At 40.3% G+C, this 25,423-nt stretch overlaps 1 protein-coding gene across 10 annotated transcripts in view; it reads left to right on the forward strand.

Moving 5' to 3' along the window:
- Nucleotides 1-25,423, forward strand: part of SEC22A (SEC22 homolog A, vesicle trafficking protein) — a 36,213-nt gene that overhangs the window by 4,548 nt on the left and 6,242 nt on the right. For 7 of the 10 annotated variants that reach the window (XM_037912018.2, XM_037912017.2, XM_043525551.1 and 4 more), the window contains exons 3-6: nucleotides 9,911-10,074; nucleotides 11,402-11,596; nucleotides 17,060-17,178; nucleotides 20,823-20,888. In XM_037912018.2, coding sequence (XP_037767946.1) covers nucleotides 9,911-10,074; nucleotides 11,402-11,596; nucleotides 17,060-17,178; nucleotides 20,823-20,888 — 544 coding nt within the window. Of the gene's footprint in view, nucleotides 1-9,910; nucleotides 10,075-11,401; nucleotides 11,597-17,059; nucleotides 17,550-19,077; nucleotides 19,187-20,822; nucleotides 20,889-25,423 lie in introns of those variants that run through there. The other 3 variants (XR_005227262.2, XR_005227263.2, XR_005227264.2) reach the window with 2 other exon arrangements.

A 25,423-nucleotide genomic window follows, 5' to 3' on the forward strand; every position in this document is an offset into this window, starting at 1 on the left:
GTTGGGGGGCTGTCTGTAGGCAAGGACTGGCCTGTCTCCCAAGATTTGTGAGAGTGTTGGGTCATCCCTCAAGATAGGTTGTAGATCCTTAATAATGCGTTGGAGGGGTTTTAGTTGGGGGCTGAAGGTGACGGCTAGTGGCGTTCTGTTATTTTCTTTGTTAGGCCTGTCCTGTAGTAGGTGACTTGTGGGAACTCTTCTGGCTCTATCAATCTGTTTCTTCACTTCCGCAGGTGGGTATTGTAGTTGTAAGAATGCTTGATAGAGATCTTGTAGGTGTTTGTCTCTGTCTGAGGGGTTGGAGCAAATGCGGTTGTATCGCAGAGCTTGGCTGTAGACAATGGATCGTGTGGTGTGGTCAGGGTGAAAGCTGGAGGCATGTAGGTAGGAATAGCTGTCAGTAGGTTTCCGGTATAGGGTGGTGTTTATGTGACCATTGTTTATTAGCACTGTAGTGTCCAGGAAGTGGATCTCTTGTGTGGACTGGACCAGGCTGAGGTTGATGGTGGGATGGAAATTGTTAAAATCATGGTGGAATTCCTCAAGAGCTTCTTTTCCATGGGTCCAGATGATGAAGATGTCATCAATATAGCGCAAGTAGAGTAGGGGCGTTAGGGGACGAGAGCTGAGGAAGCGTTGTTCTAAGTCAGCCATAAAAATGTTGGCATACTGTGGGGCCATGTGCGTACCCATAGCAGTGCCGCTGATTTGAAGGTATACATTGTCCCCAAATGTAAAATAATTATGGGTAAGGACAAAGTCACAAAGTTCAGCCACCAGGTTAGCCGTGACATTATCGGGGATAGTGTTCTTGACGGCTTGTAATCCATCTTTGTGTGGAATGTTGGTGTAGAGGGCTTCTACATCCATAGTGGCCAGGATGGTGTTATCAGGAAGATCACCGATGGATTGTAGTTTCCTCAGGAAGTCAGTGGTGTCTCGAAGGTAGCTGGGAGTGCTGGTAGCGTAGGGCCTGAGGAGGGAGTCTACATAGCCAGACAATCCTTCTGTCAGGGTGCCAATGCCTGAGATGATGGGGCATCCAGGATTTCCAGGTTTATGGATCTTGGGTAGTAGATAGAATATCCCAGGTCGGGGTTCCAGGGGTGTGTCTGTGCGGATTTGATCTTGTGCTTTTTCAGGGAGTTTCTTGAGCAAATGCTATAGTTTCTTTTGGTAACTCTCTGTGGGATCAGAGGGTAATGGCTTGTAGAAAGTGGTGTTGGAGAGCTGCCGAGCAGCCTCTTGTTCATATTCCGACCTATTCATGATGACAACAGCACCTCCTTTGTCAGCCTTTTTGCTTATGATGTCAGAGTTGTTTCTGAGGCTGTGGATGGCATTGTGTTCTGCATGGCTGAGGTTGTGGGGCAAGTGATGCTGCTTTTCCACAATTTCAGCCCGAAAGTTGCGATATTACAACAAAAAAACTTCAAATCCAGACTCCAGGGAGAGACTGTTGAATTGGAATTCATTTGCAAATTGGATACAATTAACTTAGGCTTGAATAGAGACTGGGAGTGGCTAAGTCATTATGCAAGGTAACCTATTTCCTCTTGTTCCCCCTCCCCCCCCCCCCCCCCCCCCCCAGACGTTCTTGTTAAACCCTGGATTTGTGCTGGAAATGGCCCACCTTGATTATCATACACATTGTAAGGAGAGTGATCACTTTAGATAAGCTATTACCAGCAGGAGAGTGGGGTGGGGGGAGGTATTTTTTCATGCTTTGTGTGTATAAAAAGATCTTCTACACTTTCCACAGTATGCATCCGATGAAGTGAGCTGTAGCTCACGAAAGCTTATGCTCAGATAAATTGGTTAGTCTCTAAGGTGCCACAAGTACTCCTTTTCTTTTTGTTATGGTAGTTCAAGGAAATTATGGTGGTTTTTTTTTTCTTTGTCTGATCTGAATTATCAAAATATAAAATGAATGTAAAATTACTACCTTTTCAAATCATAAGTCTGTATATAAAAGTGTGTTATAGAATTGGGGCCAGCTTTTCACAGGTATGTACATGGCTAACTCATTGAAATTAGTAGGAGTCAGTTGTCTAGATACTTTTAAAAATCTGGGCCGTAGAGCCTAACCTGCATTCCTTGTTCACCTAACATTACTATTGCCTTCAGTGGGAGCATTGCATATGTAAGGAATGCAGGATTTCCGCCCTTACCTTAATTTGTAACACCAATAGCAAACGTTACTTTGGGTAGGAACCATGTTTTCCTACATCTGTAAAGCATCTGGCTCAGTAGAGCCTCCGTCCTGATTGGAGTATGCTAGCTGCCTCCATAATATAAATAATAATAGTAATATGCAATATATATACAGTGGAAATATTGCATGATTAAATGTGCACTGTTGAGATAAACATCTTATCATTAACAGCCTAGTTTATTAATTAACAGTTATTTAATAAACACCAAAATCTAATTTAGTTTTAATCTTTTATGTACTTTACTCAGCTTGGACAGTGAAACTAAAGTTTCCCTTATGGGTCTCATGAATTAACACATTGCTATTACATTTCTTTCCAGTACTTTGGGTAACTCTTTACATCACCTGAAACCTCTATCTTTTCCATCCCTCCCCATTTTTTTAGGTTGTACTCATATTTTAAAAAGTCTTGAAAATATTTTTACAAAGTTTTATAAAAGCATTTTCCTGTGTATATCTGTGCTTTTCTATAATGCCCATCAGTGTAATTTTGGAGCTTCTCATGAACATATGCAGGATGTATCAATGAGGTTAGAGGAAGTAAAGTGTCCCAATTTATGGAGATGGGGAATTGCAGCACAGTAAAGGAAAGTGACTGAAGTCTGTGGCAGAGGTCTGAGTAGAATCCAGGGGTCCTGAAGCCCATCCAGCATTTTCACAATGGTGCCATTCATTCTCTTAAAACTTTTTTGGTTTGATTTTTACCAGGCTTAAAATTTGGATCTAAAGTATTTGACCGTGTCCGCATATTGGTGCTATGTAGTTAATATAACAATGCAGAATGTGTTCTTTTCCTCCATTGTAGTTTTGAAACAGGAAACTTCTTGGATTATCCTGTAATAGTGATCAGACTATAATGTTCACTTTTCAAATACTTCTTGATATGTATTTTGTTTCTGGGTTTTTTTTTTTTAGGTATCACTCACCAGAAAGGTGTTTCTGTGGGAATAGAGTTAGGGCAGGTCTACACTACACAGTTAATTATGTCAGTGTGTACACGACAGCCTTCCTCCTACCAATGTAAGTGTCCTACTATACTGATATAATAACTCCACCTCCACGAGATGTGAGAGGCTTATGTAGGTGTAGTTAGAACAACACTGCGTCCCTTACATTGGCTGTCTTACCAGTTTCAGGGCATGAGCTGTGAAATTAACAAGAAAGCCCCCACTTCCCTGGAGAGCTGGGTGGCTGGACCCTGCTCCTGGCCAGGGTCCCTGAGCTGTGAAACTGACAAGACTGCAGGGTTCCCAGTGGGAAGGCGGGGGATATAGAGGGGCGAAGAAGCCAGGACAGTTGGACACCGCTCTCCAGTGGTGAGAAGCCCCAGGTGGCTTCCCCCTGCTCCCGGTGGGGGATGGGCAGGGGAGAAGCCCTGGGTGGCTTCCCTCCCCCCCCCCGGCGGAGAACGGGTAGGGCAGAAGCTGAGGGGGGCAGCCCACCAGGAGCTTGTGGGGCAGGCAGGCTTTTGGCAGGGAGCTGCCAGCAGAGTTGAGAGCCCCACAATGCCCCTCTTAAGTCAGTGATAGTGCTTACATTTATAATGGTGAGAGTAATTAACCACTGGAACAATTTACCAGGGGTCGTGGGAGATTGTCCATGATTGGATGTTTTTCTGAAAGGTCTGCTCTGGAAATTATTTTTGGGAAGTTCTATGGCCTGTGTTGGCTCTTACAGTGGACGCACACCACTGACCCAAGCAGGGTAGTGTGGACACCCACTAGGGCAGCAATTGCTGTGGTGGCTGCAAGTTGACCTGCACCTCTCAGGATCAGGCCATAGACAGCCTGAACTTTTCCAGTTTCAATTTCTCTGATTCTTTGATTCAGCATGGTTGGCAGGCTCAGCTCAAGAAAGGCTCTCACAAAAGCAGGTCAGAAGTGCAGTGGAAGCTCTGCATGAAGAATCTTGCGCAGCACTTACCTTTGCTAATTCTGGCTCTAGCCAGTGTTGCCTGTGTCTGACTTTCTTGAGCATGAAATTAACCAAAATTAAAAGGTCAGGGATTCAATGTGTCTTTTCCCTCCAACCATTCAGCATACTGGATTAAAAAAAAACATTAGTGTTAGGAATGTTTTATGTGGCTGCTTAATGGTAGCTATTGTATTCTAATAACTTCTGTGGCTCACTGATGTAACGGTTTAATGTTATAACTATCACAACGTATGAATAAAGGCTGCAGGGTTAGCCTCTCGGTTTATTTTAAAAACAGCCCCCCTAATTATCCTCTTCCCTTCTCCCCCAAATTTGTGCTTTTAACCTTTATGTTTTGCCACTCGTAGCTATGTTTCAGACAACACAAAAAGAATAGTTTTCACAAAACAAATATACACAGTGGCTGATATTTTTAGCTCTGTGAATTAAGATAAATGCAAGCAATGAAACCTAAGCTATAGTTGTTAAGATAGAGCAAATATCAATTCTGTGTGCGTAAATGCAAATGAAAAAATCAATATTTCCTCTCAGAGGTTAATGATCATTGCTTTAACTAATTATGCACGGGGGCTTTGACTTTATTAATAAATCTTGATACATCTATAATTTCTTTGACAACAGATAAACTAAAAAAACTTAAAAGAACTGGACATGAAGTGTAATCCAAGATTTTATTTATTTACCAATATAGACTGTGTAAAAAAAAAAAAAAAAAAAGTCTTGATATATAATGATTCAGTTGATTTATTTTAAGCTGTATATGACAGATACTTCAACTAATTTTGAAACTTCTGTTCATGAACCAATAATCGAATACAATAATTTGTGAATGTCTAAATGAAATAGGTGTAGGTATATTCCAAATGTTTAATTGGAAGGGGGGAGATTTTCCAATTTCTGGTCATCTTCATCTCCATCTCTGGATACTGATGAAACATCCCTTCTATGGAAGAGTTTAACACCCTTGCTTATAAAAAATAATTCTGACGAGCAGTTTTTTGCCTTTGGAATGCAACAGATGGCATGTTCTGCATTTATTCTAAATGTGCCATTCCCAGGGGAGGGTATCCATGTGTTTTCCCCCTCCCAAGGATTTTATCTTAATCTCCCTCTCTTCCACACATTAGTCAGTTGCAACACACTATACACTTTTATATGTATAACATAGCTTCTCATTCATTAATACAGTGCTGTTTAAAAGAAAGATATTATCTAAAAAGGTATGTCTACACTGTGAAATTAGGTCGATATTATAGAAGTCGATTTTTAGAAATCGATTTTATACAGTCAATTGTAAATGTCCACACTAAGCGCATTAAGTCGGCGGAGTGCGTCCTCACTACCGTGGCTAGCATCGACTTACGGAGCGGTGCACTATGGGTAGCTATCCCACAGTTCCCGCAGTCTCTGCTGCCCATTGGAATTCTGGGTTAGGCTGCCAATGCCTGATGGGGCAAAAACATTATCTCGGGTGGTTTTGGGTACATGTTGTTAGTCGTCCCTCTCTTCGTGAAAGGAAAGGCAGACAATCTTTTTGTGCCTTTTTTCCGTGCGGACGCCATACTGCTTTCAGCAGACGGTAGAGTAGGACTGCTAACCGTTGTCATCCACCGCTTCGGCTGCAACTCCGCTCTGCTGCTATTGTCTCAATAGCGAATTTCTCCATGTTGTCTTTCATGGGCTCCTAGGTACGTGTGTTCTTCCTCGGGAAATGTGTGCAGTGCTAACCGTCGTCCTCCACTGCTTCCGCTGCAACTCTGCTGTCCTGCTCTCATGAATCCACCTCGCAGGTCCTCTCGTCGTTCTCTGTAAATATCTATTATCGTGGCATCCGTCGTCAGCCACCGCTTCCACTGCAGCTCTGCTCTCCTGCAGACACCATACCACAGCAAGCATGGAGCCCGCTGAGATCACCGCGGCAGTTATGAGCATTGTAAACACCTCTCACATTATCCTGCAGTGTGTGCAGAACAAGAACTCGCAAAACCAGGTGAGGAGGTGACTGCAGCGCGGTGACGAGAGTGATGAGGACATGGATGAGGACTTCTCTTAAAGGATTGGCCCCGGCAATTTGGACATCCTGGTGGCAATGGGGTAGGCTCATGCCTTGGAACGCCGATTCTGGGCACGTGAAACAAGCACAGACTGGTGGGACTGCATGGTGTTGCAGATATGAGATGATTCCCTGTGGCTGCGAAACTTTCGCATGCGTAAGGGCACTTTCATGGAACTTTGTGACTTGCTTTCCCGTGCCCTGAAGTGCAAGAATACCAAGATGAGAGCAGCCCTCACAGTTCACAAGCGAGTGGCGATAACCCTCTGGAAGCTTGCAACAGCGGACACTACCGGTCAGTTGGGAATCAATTTGGAGTGGGCAAATCTACTGTGGGGGCTGCTGTGATCCATGTAGCCAAGGCAATCACTGAGCTGCTACTATCAAGGGTAGTGACTCTGGGGACTATGCAGGTCATAGTGGATGGCTTTTCTGCAATGGGATTCCCTAACTGTGGCGGGGTGATAGACGGAACGCATATCCCTGTCTTGGGACTGGACCACCTTGGCAGCCAGTATGTAAACCGCAAGGGGTGCTTGTTAATGGTGCTGCAAGCACTGGTGGATCACAAGTGATAGTTCACCAACATCAGTGCAGGGAAAGGCACATGACGCTCGTGTCTTCAGGAACTCTGGTCTGGTCTGGTCTGGTTTGAACAGCTGCAGGAAGGGATTTACTTCCCAGACCAGAAAAGCACCGTTGGGGATGTTGAAATGCCTATAGTTATCCTTGAGGACCCAGCCTACCCCTTAATGCCATGGCTCATGAAGCCATACACAGGCAGCCTGGACAGTAGTCAGGAGCTGTTCAACTATAGGCTGAGCAAGGGCAGAATGGTGGTAGAATGTGCATGTGGACATTTAAAAGCACGCTGGCGCAGTTTACTGACTCGGTTAGACCTCAGCGAAACCAATATTCCCATTGTTATTGCTGCTTGTTGTGTGCTCCACAATCTCTGTGAGAGTAAGGGGGAGACATTTATGACGGGGTGGGAGGTTGAGGCAAATTGCCTGGCAACTTATTACGCGCAGCCAGACGCCAGGGCGATTAGAAGAACACAGCAGGGTGCGCTGTGCATCGGAGAAGCTTTGAAAACCAGTTTCATGACCGGCCAGGCTACGGTGTGACAGTTCTGTTTGTTTCTCCTTGATGAAACCATCCCGCCCTCTACGTTCACTCTACTTCCCTGTAAGCCAACCGGCCTCACCCCTTCGATCACTGCTTGCAGAGGCAATAAAGTCATTGTTGTTTCAAAATCATAGCATTCTTTATTAATTCATCACACAAATAGGGGGATAGCTGCCAAGGTAGCCCGGGATGGGTGTGGGAGGAGGGAAGCATCGGGTGGGGTGGTGGATGAGGGGAGGAGAGAAGGACAAGGCTACGCTGCACTTCAAAAATTATTGAATGCCCGCCTTCTGTTGCTTGGGCCGTCCTCTGGGGTGGAGTGGTTGGGTGCCCAGAGGCCCCCCTCCCAGCATTCTTGGGCGTCTGGGTGAGGAGGCTATGGAACTTGGGTTACACAGGGGCTGCAGCAGCGGTCTGTGTTCCTGCTGCCTTTCCTGCAGCTCCACCAGACACCGGAGCATATCAGTTTGATCCCCCAGTAGCCTCAGCATTGCATCCTGCCTCCTCTCATCACGCTGCCGCCACCTCTCCTCTTGCTCCTGCAACCTCTCCTCTTGCTTGTCCCTCCTGTCCTCGCGTTCATTTTCTGTTTTCCTGGACTCTGCCATTGTTTGCCTCCACACGTTCTGCTGAGCTCTTTCAGTGCGGGAGGACTGCATGAGCTCAGAGAACATTTCATCGCGAGTGCGGTTTTTTCGCCTTCTTATCTGCACTTCTGGGATGGAGATGATAGGGGGAGTGTTGAAACGTTTGCAACTGCGGGAGGAAAAAAAGGGAGAGTAGTATTTTAAAAAGACACATTTTAGAGAACAATGGGTAGACTCTTTCACGGTGAACCAAACTGTTAACATTACATAGCATACGTGCTTTCAGTACAAGGTCGCATTTTGCCTCTTATATTGAGGAACTGCTGGTTTGGTATAAGAGATCACACACGCAGGGCCAGGCAACAGAATTCGGCTTGTAGGCAGCCATGGTAAGCCACAGTCTTTCGGCTTCTTCAACCTTCATAACATGTGGGGATGGTTTCAAACAGCAGCGCCCTCCTTTCCCATACTAAGCACCTGTTGGGTTGGCCTTTTAAAAGGAGGGGCTGCGGTTTTTGGGTTAATGTGCAGCACAAACCCAACTAACTCCCACTCCCCCTCCACCCCTCAATTCTCTGAGATGATCGCTTCGCCCCTCCTCCCACCGCGTGACTAGTATCAGGGAAGATCCCTGCCAGCCAAACGCGAACAGCTCAGTGTGAACGGCCCCCCCCCCCGCCACCACATGGCTAAAAGCGGGGATGATTTATTTTCAGCCACAGGCAAACAGCCCAGCAGGAATGGCCACCTCTGAATGTATCTTTAATAATGTCCCTGGAGGATTTCCGCTACATCCCCAGACACGTTAACAGACTTTTCCAGTAGCTGTACTGGCTGCGAATGCATCCCAAGTCTTCAGGGCAAATTAATCATTAAACACACTTGCTTTTAAACCATGTATTATATTTACAAAGGTACACTCACCAGAGGTGCCTTGTGTGGCTTCATGGTCTGGGAGGCCACCTTGGAAGGGTATTGGCTCCAGGGTGATAAAAAATTCCTGGCTGTCGGGGAGAATGGTTTCTCCACTTGCCTGTTGTGCGCTATCCTCCTCCTCCTCATCTTCCTCGTCCCCAGAATCCTCATCCCTATTGTGTGAGACCTTGCAGGTGTCCACGGGGGGGGGGGGTAGTGGTAGGGGCACCCCCCAGAGTTGCATGCAACTCATCATAGAAGCAGTCTGTCTGGGGCTCTGACCCGGAGTGGCCATTTGCCTCTTTGGGTTTTTGGTAGGCTTGCCTGAGCTCCTTAATTTTCGCGCGGTACTGCTGCGGGTCCCTGTTATAGCCTCTGTCCATCACGCCCTTGGAGATTTTTTCAAATATATTGGCATTTCGTCTTTTGGAACAGAGTTCTGATAGCACAGATTCGTTTCCCCATACAGCGATCAGATCCCGTACCTCCCGTTCGGTCCATGCTGGAGCTCTTTTGCGAATCTGGGACTGCATGGTCACTTGTGCTGATGAGCTCTGCGTGGTCACCTCTGCTGATGAGTTCGCCACGCTGGCCAAACGGAATGAAATTCAAAAGTTACCAGTGCTTTTCCTGTGTACCTGGCTAGTGCATCTGAGTTGAAAGTGCTGTCCAGAGCAGTCACAATGGAGCACTCTGGGATAGCTCCCGGAGGTCAATACCATCAAATTGTGTCCACACTACCTCAAATTCAACCCGGCGATGTCGATTTCAGCGCTAATCCCCTCATCGGGGAGGAGTACAGAAATCACTTTTAAGAGCCCTTTAAGTCGAGAAAAAATGGCTTTGTCGTGTGGACAGGTGCAGGGTTAAATCGATCTAACGCTGCTAGATTCGACCTAAACTCGTAATATAATTTTTCCCTAAAACAATCTCTGGCTTTTTCAATAAATATTAATGTCTTCATTACCCCATAGAAGTTTTTTGCTTCTCTGTTTATGGCATATGGAACCAGTCTTGCGAAGCTGTATGTTACATAGACTTAATTTTGAAATTTTAAAACCATTTTTTAAATTATAGTTTTATTAGCTCTCTGGGAGTGAGCTACATGATGCTGTGCACTGAAAATTACCCCAGTGTTCTGGCTTTCTGCTTCCTGGATGAGCTTCAGAAAGAGTTCATCACCACATACAATATGATGAGGACAAATACTGCCATCCGACCATACTGTTTCATAGAGTTTGGTAAGGATCTGACTGTTTACTACAATAACTCTTTCAAACCTAACTCAAATTCAACTAACTGTTTTAAAGAACGTACAACTTAAAACATACAAATCACAAATATTCAGCCAAGATTATGTTTAGTTAGCTTTAGGGTGATTTAGGGCCTAATCCAGCTCCCATTAAAGTCAATAGAAAGATTTCCATTGTCTTCGCTGGGAGTTGAATCAGTCTGTTAGAGTCTGATCCAAAGTGCATTGGGAATCTTTCCATTAACTTCAATAAGTTTTAGATCAGGTTCTGGGTGAACAAATGTGGATGAGTTTAACTTCTGCCAGTTAGTAATTTGTTGAGATGTTTGACATTATACCTGTATCAAAATACTGAACCTATAAAGACATTGAGCTTTGTAAGCCATTTCCAAACAAAAAAATCCCAGTTGTATGTTTGATCTTCACTGCGTAATAATTATTTGTTCAATGCAAAGAAAGGAAGTGAAGATTTTGATTTGCTTTATGATACAGCTATGCATTGAATTTTCTGTGATTCGAGCTTCAAATACCTACTACATGTGGCATTACTTGTAGCATCTCTTGTAGTTTCTGCTGATAGCTTCAGTGGCTTAAAAATTATACCTTCATCTGGAGGTAAAAGAAACTAGTTTTATGTATTCTAACAAAATACATTTTAGACAGAGTAAAAGGAATACAAGGTGCAGAAAAATATGGTACATACTAAATTCATTCAGTTTTCCAGTGCAGCTGATCAAGTCTGTTTTTTAAAGGTGTCTTGTAGAATAACCACTGTTTGCTTTCTTCCCTTTCTCCATCCTTCCATGTTTTTTTCCTAGCTGTTAGTTTAGAGAGTAATTTCGTTATATTGGTGTGTTTACTGCTGGGGTGAGAAGATATAATGAAAGTATTCAGCCCTAATATTTTGCAATTTAAGTCAAATTTTAGAATTAAGTGCATTTATATCTGAAAAAATAAATTACTTTATTTTTATAAGAATATTTGCTGAATTGAGAAAGAAGCTAAAACTACTGAAATAAATCCATTATATTAGCAGTGCTTTCAGTATCATGCCGTGGCAAGTCATTAGTTTATTCACAGTTGTTAGGTAATTAGATTTCTAGAGCTTAATTTTTGATACTGTGGAATTAATTAGTCCATGATATATTAGTCATAAAACAGAAATAGTATTAGAACGTTCCAAGATAAATGTAAGAATTTAAATAATAAATTTAAATTTGTGTATTTGAGAAATATATGGCCCATAAAGCTTCACAGTCTGGAATGATTTAATTAACAATGTCTATAGGGATATATATTTTTTTAATTTTACACAGATAATTTTATTCAAAGGACCAAGCAGAGATATAATAACCCACGGTCTCTGTCGACAAAGATAAATCTTGCTGACATGCAGACAGAAATCAAGCTGAGACCACCTTATCAAATTTCCATGTCTGAACTTGGTTCAACTAATGGATTTGCACACTTATCTGCTGCAGAGTTTAAGGGTACTGGTAAGATATCTACTGGTGAGTTTGATACCTTAATTACTGTTATCCTTATGTGAACCAGATACAGAGCCATATGTTTACTTTGCTTTTTTTTTTTTTAAACAAAATGAAATATGGAAAATAATGCCAAACACGGTACTTTGTTAGTTGCTAGTCTGTGTAAAGAACAATTGCCATGACATAGGATGCGTGTCATTGTTTAGCAGCTGTGGCTTCAGTTAATTACTCTTTCCTTGCAGCTTTCATAGAGGGCAATTACTGATAGACTGGTTTCTAAATGAAAATATACAAGTGAAGGTAGACATTTAAATATACTTTTTTTTTAATAAGACTCATAAATCAGTTAGTAATTTCTTTATAATGGGATCTGAAGGCATCATGAAAGCATTGTATTGCTGGGCATGTCATGACTACTGGACTCAGCGGGAAGAGCATCACATAGGGCAGGTCCTTGACATTCAAATTCAAAGTAATTATCCTGTTTAAATTCAGTACTCTTTAAAAAATGTTTGTACCTAGTACATCACATCAGTAATAGCATATCTTCATTTATTTTTGTCATGACAGTTCTGTTTTAGATTTTTTTTAGATCTTGATTTTTTTCATTTAAATCATGAAAAGAATAAATTTTATAGGGTAACTTTTAAAGCACATATGATAACTAATGCATTGGTGAGTTTGGATATTAGAGTACTATATACTGACATATGATCTAGACATTATCTTGTGATATTAAAAACACTTTCAAGCAGCTAAGCGCCAAATTTGGGTATTTCCCAGCAGAATAGAAGAATGAAAACAAGAACACAAAAACATTTTACTAATGCATGGATTCTACAAATGAAACGGACTAGAGAAAGTGAAACAGAACAGTCTAGTTTCAATCTTCAAGTTCAGTGAAGTGAAAAAAATAGAATAAATGATGAAAACTTAATTTAAATGTTGAACATTTTTCATTTTTAAAAAGCTTTGGTCCTGATGCTCATCCACTTAGGCAGACTTCTGTACCAAACAGTTCATCTTTCAGGATTAGGTCCTGAATTAATGACACAAATGTGAACTCTTATTAAAGTATTATAAAATAAGTGATCAGCTAAAATTTGTACACTTTTACAAATATTAACAGTCACTTTTAACTAATATGCTAGTAATTCTTTTTCAGTGATTACCTTAAACACTTCAGTTTCTTCTATTTCTGCTGTAGGTTTTCTCTCTACAGATGTAAAAATGCTGTTTTAGTTGAAAAAGGTACATTGCTAGGTGTTTGTTCAGCGCCCACCACAGTGGCGTTCTGATCCTAATTGAGACTTTTAGGAGCTATCAGAGTGCAAATAATTTATAGTTATAATGATTATAACATTGATACTGACAAAAAACCCCTAACTACTGCAACAACAAAGGAGAATGTGTAATCACGTTCAAATTATTAGGACAGTGGTACCTCTCAAGGAATGCCATATACCTATGCTAAATCATCCAGAGCATTCCTAATATTGTTGGTGATTGATGGAGAAATGTGGAAAACATTGTGAGTACCACTTCTGCTTGTATATATGTACTCTGTATTTTTATTATAATTCTATTGACTCCTTCTTTTATCACTTCTGACACTTGCACCTTTCTTAAGAGTTAATCTCTTGCTACTTATTTAACCGCTTGATGTAATCCTGTCTCTGTGGAAGAGGTTATAGTGTCACAAGTGGAAGCAAATAAACTCATCTGGATGCAGTTTATGGTTAAAAGGAAAAATACTGAATGTCTATGGCACAGGCAGAATTATTTCTAAATAGATTATTTTTAAAAAGTGTTTTCAGGAAGCATTAGATGTTGTTTATGACACTGTTAGAATAAAAGATCCTCTGATAACATAATAGCTTAAATTCAAATGCAGTAAGGCACCTTTCCTTCTCTTTTCCATTCTTCCTTTCTTTTTTCTTTATCATGTTATCCCAAGTTAAGGATTTTTTTAAACTTTAAATCAGAAGTCAGAGTTCCCTTGCTGGTTTTTGCTTGACCTGATTGTTTTAGAAGTATTGCTTCCTGCCATTTCTCAATTTTCCTGTGAGAATTCCATGAAATTAATTTTCATTTAATTAGTTTGTCCTTCCTCTCTATTTTACAAAATTTTCTCTTCTCTTCTTCCTTTCTGGAATCTGCCTGGCTGCAGACTCTCTCCCTCTCGAGGCCCATACATCCAAGAAGATCTCACACTGTTTTTTCTCCCAATATTTAAGTTTTAGCTGCCTTTTGCTCCTGACCATTGGATACTACAGTGTTTGGAGTGTAATTATTCCTTTAATATAAGTCTTTTACCTTAGAGCAGTTATAGAATTTCCCAGGACATCTGCTTGCTCAAGTATAAGCCTTCAACAGCTCCCAGAGTAGGGGCTTTCTTAAAAAATCTTCGCTGTCTGTCTGATACCTATGCAGCAGGCCAGACTTCCCCGTTTCTCTTCTGTTCCAAGGATAACTTTTCCAAATGTGAAAACAGCAAAGATCCAGACTAACACGGCTACCCCTCTGATACTTTTCCAAATGTGATCTGTCTTGCTCAATGTCCCATAATTCTTTTGTTTTCCCATTCAGATATGAGTTTTGCAGTGTGTGAGTTACATGTCTTAAACCACTTCAGCTAGTAAGTGGTGCTACGTAGACACACAGGCCAAATTCTGTTTTGTTACACGAGTGTAACTTGAGAGCAGAATTTGACCCATTAACTTTAGCTGTAATCGTAAAGCATGTGGCATTACTAGCACAGATACAGCTGTTGGGCATTTTGGTGATGTTGAACAATATTTAGAGTCTAGGCCTATTAAAATGTTGTTGTTCAAATGATTGGAATCCTTTCTTTAGAGAACTACTATTCTGTGTAATGAATAAATTAAAGCTATTTTTTAATGTTGGGGGTATGCATCATGCAAACTCCTGATAGTATTTTGCTTAAAAGATAATCTCAGATTTCATCATGCTTTGGAAATGTGGTGATAACATAACTGTTTTATGCATTTGTCTGGTTAGGGCAGATTTTAAATACTTTTAAAGCTTTTTTTTTTTTTTTTTAAATGTCAGTTCCTAAAGTTAAGGTGTCTTCTATGTCATTAACTTTCCTACTTTTAAAATAAGGAATTCCAGTAGAACTGGTACAGTCTCTCAAATCAGTGGAACTAAGAGGAACTCGCTGTATAAATTAATAAAAATACTACATTGAGGTTTACATATAATAAGGTAAACAGCAATAAAAAGTTCTACATATCTAGCAGAAGGCCAGGCTACAGTTCTTGGAGCTACTTTAAGCCACTAAAAAGTTGAGTGCTCGATATTTCAATTACAATACTATATTCATTTTTTTTAAATGGCAGCTGGGGAGGCAGGGCAGGAGAAATGTGAATAAATTTAAAGCCATTCCTTACAGGGAATGTACAAGTTCTGACATCAGAATTTGTACATTTTTTGATCCCGGGGGGCCTATACTAAAAACTTACTAGTTTAGTGATTATGTGTTGTCTCTTCTTAAGAGTTTGTAAACTCCACAGGCTGAGGGACCTATTGGCTCTAGTACAGATCGTCTTTTACTCTGCTGTCTTTAACTGACCTTCTAAATTCTGTGATGCATTTATTTGCTCTCTGGTGCTTAGCTCTTTTGACAATAGAATGTGTAATCCCTTGAGCCTTGAGGAGCTTAATAGCTTTAGCAATGGTGTAGAGTGTCCTTAATTAGAGTGCCTGATTATTGTTTTAAAGAGAAAATATAGAAATGTTCTAACACTCATGCACCAAATTGCTGATTTTTGCTGATAAAACTTGACTTTTTCAGAATAAGATGTCCCTCATTTTGGTGTTATCCAAATGTAAAATTCCTGATTGGAATATATGGGGAAAATGTGGGTGTGGCTTTCCCCCCTCTACTCATAAAACTCAACAACAGCTGAACTAATTTTACCCAACAGTGTAAATAAATGCAACTTTGTCTGAGACTAAAATTTCAGCCAAAAAAAAAAAAGTTTGAAAAAAGTTAAGTAACTGAAGAAGTTAGAATGGAAATTGGCATCCAACCTTTACTTTAGTAATGACAGGTTTCAGAGTAGCAGCCGTGTTAGTCTGTATTCGCAAAAAGAAAAGGAGTACTTGTGGCACCTTAGAGACTAACAAATTTATTTGAGCATAAGCTGTAGCTCACGAAAGCTTATGCTCAGATAAATTTGTTAGTCTCTAAGGTGCCACAAGTACTCCTTTTCTTTTTACTTTAGTAGTTGCCACATCTAATGTGTCTTGTGGTTAGAATAAAAATAAGTTATCAAGGTTGAGCATCAAGGTATTTTTTTGTTTAAAACAAAAACGTATCTTAAGTCTTATACAAATTAGTTATAACAAAACATATATGTTGAGCATAATAAAGTTAGGACACAATGACACTCAAACAGTCTTATGTGCTTATCAGGAGAAATAGCTTTTGTCATATTTTTTGTGGTTTCTGTAACTTTTTGAACTGTTTGGAGAGCTTTGTCTGAAGCTGTTAAGTGCAAACAAGCAGGATTGACACCCCTCTCTATATTAATGTTACAGTTCATTAACTTCATTGTTTGCACCTTTACACTTCACTGATTTAAATATGTGAACCTCTTGTGTCCCTCTCCCCTCCCCCATGTTGCCTAGACTGTTATGGATTTTGTGTTGGGTTCCTCTCCCGCTCCCATATTTGGCTTCCGTTATTTGTTGTGGAAAAGCACAATAATGATTAATACACATCTACTATGTATTTGCAGTCATTTGTGTAACTGTGTCCCCTGATAAGCACAAAGGTATGTGTGTGCAGAAAAACGTATATTTTCAAATACCTTTCTGTATTTTGTTTTTAATATAATCAGTAAGAGACTTCTGAATCACGACTGGAAAGTATGTATCCTATTGTACTACAAATACTAGCTGTAGTTCCAGAATTTTTCTTTATTTGTATCTCTGGTAGCATTTACAGCTGGTGTGCTTTGCTGTAGTGGCAGGTAATAGGCTTTGCCTCACAGCATTTCGTTCAGCAAACAAGTTAAATCAGTCCTGATAGCCCGTACTAATGCTTTAGTGTTAAAGAAGAGTGAAGGTTGTGAAAGGAGCTCTCAAGTATGCGACTTATTAGCTGGTTGCTAATTTGGGACAAATTTTACCAGCAAGTACATTATTGGGTATTGATTTAGTGGCATGTTTGAGCAGTCTTCAGCACCGTGCTGAATTAACTGGATATCTCAAGTTAAATTTCTTCTTTAATAAAGACATTAAGGAACATCAATTCTGTATTTTAGTTGAAGTAAATATATTTTATCAAATCTTCTACTCTTTTTAGAATTTTACATATATGCATTAAGGTTTACCAACTTTAATTATGTGTTTTTGAGCAGGAAGAAGTCACTGAAAAATAAGATTTATATTTTTCTAAACTTTAAGGAAAATGCTTTGATATATTTCATACCATTTTTTTCCTGTGCCTTGCAGCTCCTCATCAACGACTGGAAGCTGTTACTCTGCCAGGGATTGTTTCATTTATACTGAGCCTGTTATGTGGGGCTTTGAATTTAATTAGAGGGTTTCATGCCATAGAAAGTCTTCTGCAGGTACTGTACCATGTTTACAACTCTATAGTGGGAAGAACTGAAATCAAAGTGCCACGTTTGTGCAAAATATCAATCAAAATTAGCTCACATAAACTGTTTACAGTATGAACCAAATCCTTCTACCCTAATTCACATGAATGTTCCTATTGATTTCAAACCCAAAATGTATATTATTACTCCTTAGGGAAGTACATGCACAGAATTCATGTCTGGCGCAGAATTTTTTTATTTCCTGCAGAAAATACATTCCGCCCAAGAAGTGCTGCAATTCTGCCTTTTGCCCACCAGAGGCCACTGTGGCACCAGAACAGCCGGCTGACCAGTAGTAGCAGCTAGCTGCATTCATTACAGCAGCTTGCCTGTGGAGCCAGGTTAGATGACAGAGGCGGGCACACAGGGATGCTGGGGGAGTCAGAGATTAGGGTTCAAAAGGGCTAGGGGGGGGAACACCCTGGGGCATGGGCTGAGGAGCTAGTGGGGTGACAGCATTGAGCCAAGGGCGGAATGGGAGAGGGGCTCCAGGGCCACATGGAGACAGTGGAAGATGTGCCTGACTGAATGAGAGAGGCTTGAGGTCAGCCAGGGTCCTCATGGGAGAGGCTCCCCAACTCCCTAACAATCTTCCACCCCACCCAAAAAAAAGAAAGAAAGAAAGAAAGAAAGAAACTGTTCCATACTTCTCCCACCCCCACCAAACAACCCTCCAGGTTCACTCCCAGGCTCCTTCCCTCTCCCTCAGCTCCTCTGTTATCCCTGACTCCCCCCAAGCCTTTGCACTGCTTCTGAGGGGTTTGGAAAATACATTTCTGTATTGTAGTTTAAATGAATTACTCAACATTCTGTATTAACATATCTAATAAGGAATGTATTTTGAAATAAATTACCAAAATAATTGAAACGGGAGTGATTATATTGTGTTGTTTTAACACATAAAATATGCAGAATTTTGCAGAATTTGTTTTTTGGCGCAAAATTCCCCCAGGAGTAATATTCTATATCCATTATTGAGTGTGTACAGGAAGAGATGTTCAAAGGCGCCTGCTGGAGTTTGAAAATCAATGGAAGATGGGCAGCTAACTCCCTTAGATACTTTTGCAAACCCACCAGTACAGGGCATAGACTTCTGTTTTCTAAACCCGTGCCATAATGATAAACTTTGAAAAGCCACTTTTTCATAGGTGACTGTTATGCATAATGCTTGAGCAAAATGATATGCCTTCAAAATTTGGACAGTCTAGCCCATTGTCAGCAAAGAACCATGGAACATGGGTATTTGAAGGATTTTTGTAACCAGGACCTTTGTTCCTTTGAGAATAAAATGAAAAGTTATGTATTTGGTTATGGGAAATTCTGTCCCTTGACTGACTTCCTTTAAAATATATTTGCATTCGATATTGCGACCCATGACCTTGCAATGAATAAGAGGTTTTTCTTTGTACACCATTGGTACATTATAAGATACATTGTCATTGATACTATATACTGAATGAAGGATACTGTGCTGTTAGAAAGGCACATCTTCTGATGGTGTAAATTGTCATAGCTCCATTGAAGTCGGTTAAGCGCTGACAATAGACAGCTGCTGAGTATCTGCCCCAGTTAAAAACATTAAACTGAGGTCCTCTCATGGTGGTTGTCCTAGTGGAAGATGAAGATCCTGTGGTGGCTTTCAAAAGGAGTGGGGGGAATCTTACTAGTTTGGTTATATTTATTGTCTCAGTAAAGTAAATTCAGGTGTATAAGACTTTATGCACTATTCCTTCATAATCACAGCATTATCAGTGTTGGTTTAATCACTTTTTAAGGGCACTGGTTACCTAAAATATGAAAGATGCTATATGCATTCTAATTGTGTTCTGTATACATACTTGTATATTAATTTAAACATTAACAATTGAGGCCCAGGGCATTTCCTGAAGATTAATGAATGGCTGGGAGGAGTTGATGAAAATGCCCTGTGCCAAGGTCGTTGTTACTATTACAAACTGAAAATGAGAATAAAGCCAAGGTATATGGATTTTTTTTTAATGCATTATGCAGTTTCATATGGGATTTCTTGAGAATTAATGTCCTGTTCCTTCACAAATCATATTTCTTATATATTATGTACATATAAATAATATTTCCTGAATTCTTTATCACCATGCCATTAGGTTTATAAATATAAATTACAGTACAGAGTTGCACAAATAGCAGACAGAATTTCACCTCTTTAATTGTATAATATCTGTATTACTTACTCTGTTTCTAAAGGAACACAGCTGCAGAAGGATATTCCAGTATAGAATTAACCTATGTAACCAATAATGTTCCATTTTCTTTAGATGGTGGATAGTGATTTACAGATGGAATATAGTGTTTAGTATTTAATTTCTGGCATTTTGGATCCACTCAAAATAAGTGAAATGAAGAGGAATTTAAAATTAACATGGAATAAATCCATAAAGGTCAAGGCAGAAGCCATCCGAACACAATGTTAAATGGAAGTTTAACTCCAGAAAAAAAATCTTTCATTACAAAGGTTCCTTCTGAATTTAGAATATTTTCCTTTTTAATCAATAATTCATTTAGAGGTTACAAAATTACTTTGTAACCTGTAGTTATGCTGTACTGGATTCTGTTGTGACTGTGAAGTGAAAGTTTTTATAATCTGTTGAAGTTCTGTTCCTGGACATAAATTTTGTGTGCAGAAGTACAGATTTTTTTTTATTGCCAACGCTACAGATGAGAGAACTTCAGGCTAAACATGTTCGCAAGAGAGAGGGGCTGTAGTTCCAAATGGACCAGCTTCCTTTAGAAATGGAATTCCACTTGATGAAAAACAGATTGCATGAGTGCCCTTGTTCGTATGGGAAAGTTTCTGATTGTGGCAGATGTTTGTTTGAAAAGCATGAAAATGCAGTCCAAAATAATCACTGACAGTGTAAATTTATTCTGCTCAGCTTTATGGAAAATATTAAAACCTGTTTGAATATATTAGAAGAAATAAGTCTGTTTAAGGAAAAGCAGCTTTAAGTGAGAAGACCTGTAATTTTAAGTTCATTTTTCTATTGTTCTACTTAAAGGAAATTCAATTTACTGTCCATGTAACTGTTTATGAATAATCTTTGTCTATTAAATAGTCATGCTTTTGTTTGTTCTCTCTTCCATTAATGTATGTTTGCCTGCATTGTTTTCTACATAGAATTTTAGCACACCCTAGTGGACCATTTGTATTTTTCAGTTTACACAGTTTCCATTTTGTGGTGATGTTATATTAAGACAGTTGTACAAATTGTTACTTCTTCTAATTCCCAACATTTAGACTGGGAATTTCAAACTAGTCTAGGGAAACTAGGTGCCCAAAGCTGCAGATGAGCCTTCCTTAGGCTCTTTTGACAATCCCAGCATTAGGTGTCTGCTGTGCTGAATAGAAATAGTAAGCAAGAATAATTTTAGGGTATTTTGGACCCTTCTAACTTCATTCTATGGATCTGACCTTCCCAGAGAGAGAGAAATAAGTGATGCCTTCTAATTTCTCCAGTTTAGTTTTGGTACAGGAGATCATTCTAAATTTGTATGTTGGATTATTTTTAATTAGAGCTAGAAGTTATCTGTGTATACCATGCATATCTTGTGTATTTACTTTTGCTTTCTTTTCACAGAATGAGGGTGAAGATTTCAGTTATGTCATTGCGTTTTTCCTTGGAACAGCAGCCTGCTTGTATCAGGTAAATTCTTCCTGCTGCACATTGCAAGAGTCTTCAGAAACATTATTTAGTCATGTACAGATGTTATCAAGTTTTGTTAAATATTGTGTATATTTGAATGGATTGACTTTAACAGTAACCTCTACTCTTATTTTGGTGGTGATGAGAGATCACAGCATAGACTCATGCCTAAATCCTTGATTCTGGGTTATTGTTTTCTGGGATTGTCTTTTCCCAGTTAGTTTATCAAGAGATAGGGATGTGTTTGTCTCCTTTCGGAGGCTGATATTAGGATTGCTGTATGATTCAGCATCATAGAATCATAAAAGTTAAAGATGAAACTGACATTTTAGGTCCCTTTTTTCCATCTTCCTGGACAAATACAGTTTTTGTTCCTTCAGTTTTATTCCCAGGTTAGCTTGTAAATGTCACAAGGGACAGGGAATCCTTCACTTCTCCAAAATGACTATTACACAGCCTAATACATCTCACCATCTGGAAGTTTTCTCTTTTACGCGGCCTTCCTTTTCCTCTCCTGAGTGTTATCTCACTATTCCTAGTTATACAGTCTTTCTGTCCCACTAAGTAATTCTTCTCCTTTTTTTGGTATTTGTGCTTTTAATATATTGTTACATTTTTAGCAAATCTCTCTTCTCTCTTAGTTGTTGCTTAGCTAAACTATACATAATTAGCTCTCTGTCTTTCCATATAAGTCAGTTGTCACAGTCTCTTCATAATCATTATGGCTGTTCGCTGAATTCCCGCTAATTTTTGCTTATCTTTCTGGTATGATGAGCCCAAAACTGAATGCACCATTTCAAGTGTGGTCATTTTTGGGATTATCACCTCCCTGCTTCATAACATAATGTGTGTTCAGTCAGAAATCTCACTCCCTCTTTTGCTGCTGTATCACATTGCTTACTTGTACGTAATTGCTGTCAACTACAATCCCTTCCATAGGTGTCTTTCAGCAGTACTGAAGTCCATTGTCTTGCATTTTTCCAGTTTACATCTTTTGTATCTTCTGATAATATTTCTAACCCCACTAGGTCCAGTTGCATTGTTGTCTGTTCTCAGTGACTGTATTTCCTCCCAGATTAGCAACCACTCTGAAGTTAATAACATATTGGCCTCCTCCTCTCCAAGATTATTAGTAAAAATGTTAAATAAGATCATAGCTAATGCCACATAGAAGAACTCCCTAACTTGATACATTATCTTGTATCTTTACCCTTTCTTTGCAGTCCTCCAGCCACTTTGCACTTATATAATAATGCTCTTGTTCTACTATGTGATGATCTTCACTCAGAAATTTAATCTCACTAGATTCTTGGAATTTTTTTCCCTACAGTGTGATTCCCCAATCCATACAACGTATCTGTCTTTCATGTATTGCTGTTTATTAATTTACAAGAAAATGGTTATAGTCAAGTTGTACAGGCCAAAAATTGGACCGAAATGGAATAGGAATTTAGTGCCAAATGTTGAACTAATAGTGAGGTATTTACAGTACCCCACTGATATTTGTCTTCCATCACATTTCAGGAATACCCATTATGTTAAGGTCCTTTTCCATTGCCTGATATTCTAATTTACCTAGGTTGGCTCTTTAAGAGTCATGCATTGATATAGTACCTTGACATTTATAGTTTCTATTTTTGGCCATGTACCTATTATTCTTGCTCTGGCACCAGTCTAACTGGCCCAGAACTTACCTCTGTGATCTCAACCTGTCCCTTGTCTAGTTCAGCTGTAGTTTCTGTCCTTTCTTTTACAGGACACAATTAACCTTTGTACAGTAACTCCTTGCTTAATGTTGTAGTTATGTTCCTGAAAAATGCTACTTTAAGCGAAACGATGTTAAGCGAATCCAATTTCCCCATAAGAATTAATGTAAAGGGGTGGGGGTGGGGGGTTAGGTTCCAGGGAAATTTTTTCCCTAGACAAAAGACATATATATACACACACACATATATATACACAGTATATGTTTTAAACAAACAATTTAATACTTTACACAGCACTGATGATTGTGAAGCTTGGTGGAGGTGGTGAAGTCAGAGGATGGAAGACAGTGGGATATTTCCCAGGGAATGCCTTACTACTAAATGATGAACTAGCACTTGTCTGAGCCCTTCAAGGGATATCACATTGTTGTTAATGTAGCCTCACACTCTACAATGTGTGCACGAATGGAGGGAGGGGAGACGGCATGGCAGAGAGAGACACATCATGTGTGTGAGAGACATTGCCCCTTTAAGTGTCCTGACCCCACTCTAAGTACACTGCCTTTTTAAGTAGATAAGCAAATTGAGACAGCAGCTGCTGCCAGCAAGCTCCCCCTGTCCTGAGCCCTGTTGTGCCCCCTGTCCTGCTCTCTGGAGATGGGGTAAAGGAGTGAGGGTGGGAGGGGGACACCCTGACATTAGCATCCCTCTTATCCACCTCTCCATCCACTGCGCAGCAAGCAGGAGATTCATGGGAGCAGCTCCAAGGCAGAGGGCAGGAGAAGCACACGGCAGTGGGGGGAGGAACAGCTGAACTGCCTGGCAATTGATAGCGTGCTGGGTGGCTGCTGCACAGGGAACTTAGGGGAGCTGATGGGGGCTGCCGGCCCACCCTGGTTCTAAGCCCCCACCAGCTAGCTCCAATGGGCTGCTCTTCCTGCGAGCAGTGGACAAAGCAGGCAGCTGCCTAACAACGTTATAAGGGAGCATTGCACAACTTTAAACAAGCATGTTCTCTAATTGATCAGCAATGTAACAATAAAACAACGTTAACCGGGACGACGTTAAGTGAGGAGTTACTGTAGTAGGCCTGGTCTACACTGGGGGGCGGTGGGCGAGCTAGGTCGGTCTAAGTTACACAACTTCAGCTACGAAAATAGCATAGCTGAAGTCAACGTACTTAGAGCTTCTTACCGTGGTGTCTTCACTGCGGTAGGTCGACTGCTGATGCTCCTGTTGACTCCGCCTACACCTCTCACTCTGGTGGAGTACCGGAGTCGATGGGAGAGTGCTCAGTGGTCGATTTATCGCATCTTCACTAGACGCGATAAATTGACCCCCGCTGGATCGATTGCTCCGGAGGTAAGTGTAGACATGCCCTTAGTGACATCTCTCTAGCATATGTCTTTTTACAACTTGAGTTCTCTTCAGCACTTGTTGATTTTTCATCAGTGCCTACCTTAAATAATCTCCCCACAAACCTTGTTATTTTTCTGTGCCAGCAGTCTGGTTCCATTTTGAATAAGGTGGAGCCAATCCCTTTTGTATAGGGTGCCCTTCCCACACACAAATTTCCCAATACCTCACAAATTGAACCCCCTCTTCTTTACATCATCTTTTCATCTATGAATTGCAACAGTGGAGTCCTGCCCCCAGCATACTTGCTGACCTTCTGCATGATGGAACTGGAAATGTTCGAGCGAAAGTGACCCCAGAAGCTCTGGATGTATAAACCTTTTCCTAGTATTCTGAATTTAATTTCCAAGACTTCTCTACTATATCTGTCTGTGTCATTATTACCAAAATGCAGTTAGCTCTCTTTGCTCCCTAAATCAAGTGTCAACAACATGGCACGTTTAAGATTTCTAAATCTAGATCTTGCATGAAAGCGCATTGTGTTGCTGTTCAGCCACAGGACTGGCCTAATGTTTTACATTTTGTTCAGTTAATACTTTAGAAAAAAATGCAGTTTATTAGTTTCTAAGAAAATGGTTACAGTCAAGTTGTACAGGACAAAAATTGGACCTAAAGGGAATAGAAATTTAGTCCAACATGTTAAACTAATCACTGTGCTGCCAGAAAGCTTATACTTTATTAACTATTGCTTAGCAAAGAATAAATGCAGTGTGGCTCTGTGTCCAATCTCTGGGTTTGAAATGCAGCTGCTCCCTCTAGATCTAGAATTCTAGTTATGTAATCCTAACTACGAAGAGTCCAAGCAGAATTCAGCCATGCAAAACAAAATTCTTCAGAGCCTTATAATAGATATCAGCAATATATCGGTATCATTGACTGGCAAACCAAGACTCAAAATAATAATATACAGGATGTATCCAACTTAAAAACAAAATGCAGTAGCTGAGAGTAGTTTTTAGGCAGATGAAGGAAAAAAACAAGGCTCTAAAACAACTTCAGAATCAGCTGTTTCAGCCTTAGTATGAAGGGTCCCTCCCTGGCAATCCTTACCACACGTTCTCTAAAATCTCCTACTCTTCAAGCAGGTGTGATCAGCATTTCTGTTTGTTCCTTAAATGCAAATCTAATAATGTAAAACTCACATAGATAGTGTGGACAAGAAGTATCCCTGAGCTACTTGCAGTTGCTGTTTTGGATTTGTTCCATTTTGCTATATTAATTCTGATTTTTAGGCACATTTGACATTGTATATGTCTATCCTCAGATATGCATTTCCAAGAAAAAACTTCTATTTTTCATTTTCCTGAGTCCAGTTTGCTCATGAATCCAAGATTTGGCTCTGATTTCCCAGCTCCAGCCAGACTCAAAAAATCTTTAGTTTGTCTCTCAGTGCTGCAATTTTGAAGGAGTAGC

The sequence above is a fragment of the Chelonia mydas genome, chromosome 11 (assembly GCF_015237465.2).
Source record: "Chelonia mydas isolate rCheMyd1 chromosome 11, rCheMyd1.pri.v2, whole genome shotgun sequence".
In the NCBI taxonomy this organism is placed as follows: domain Eukaryota; kingdom Metazoa; phylum Chordata; order Testudines; family Cheloniidae; genus Chelonia; species Chelonia mydas.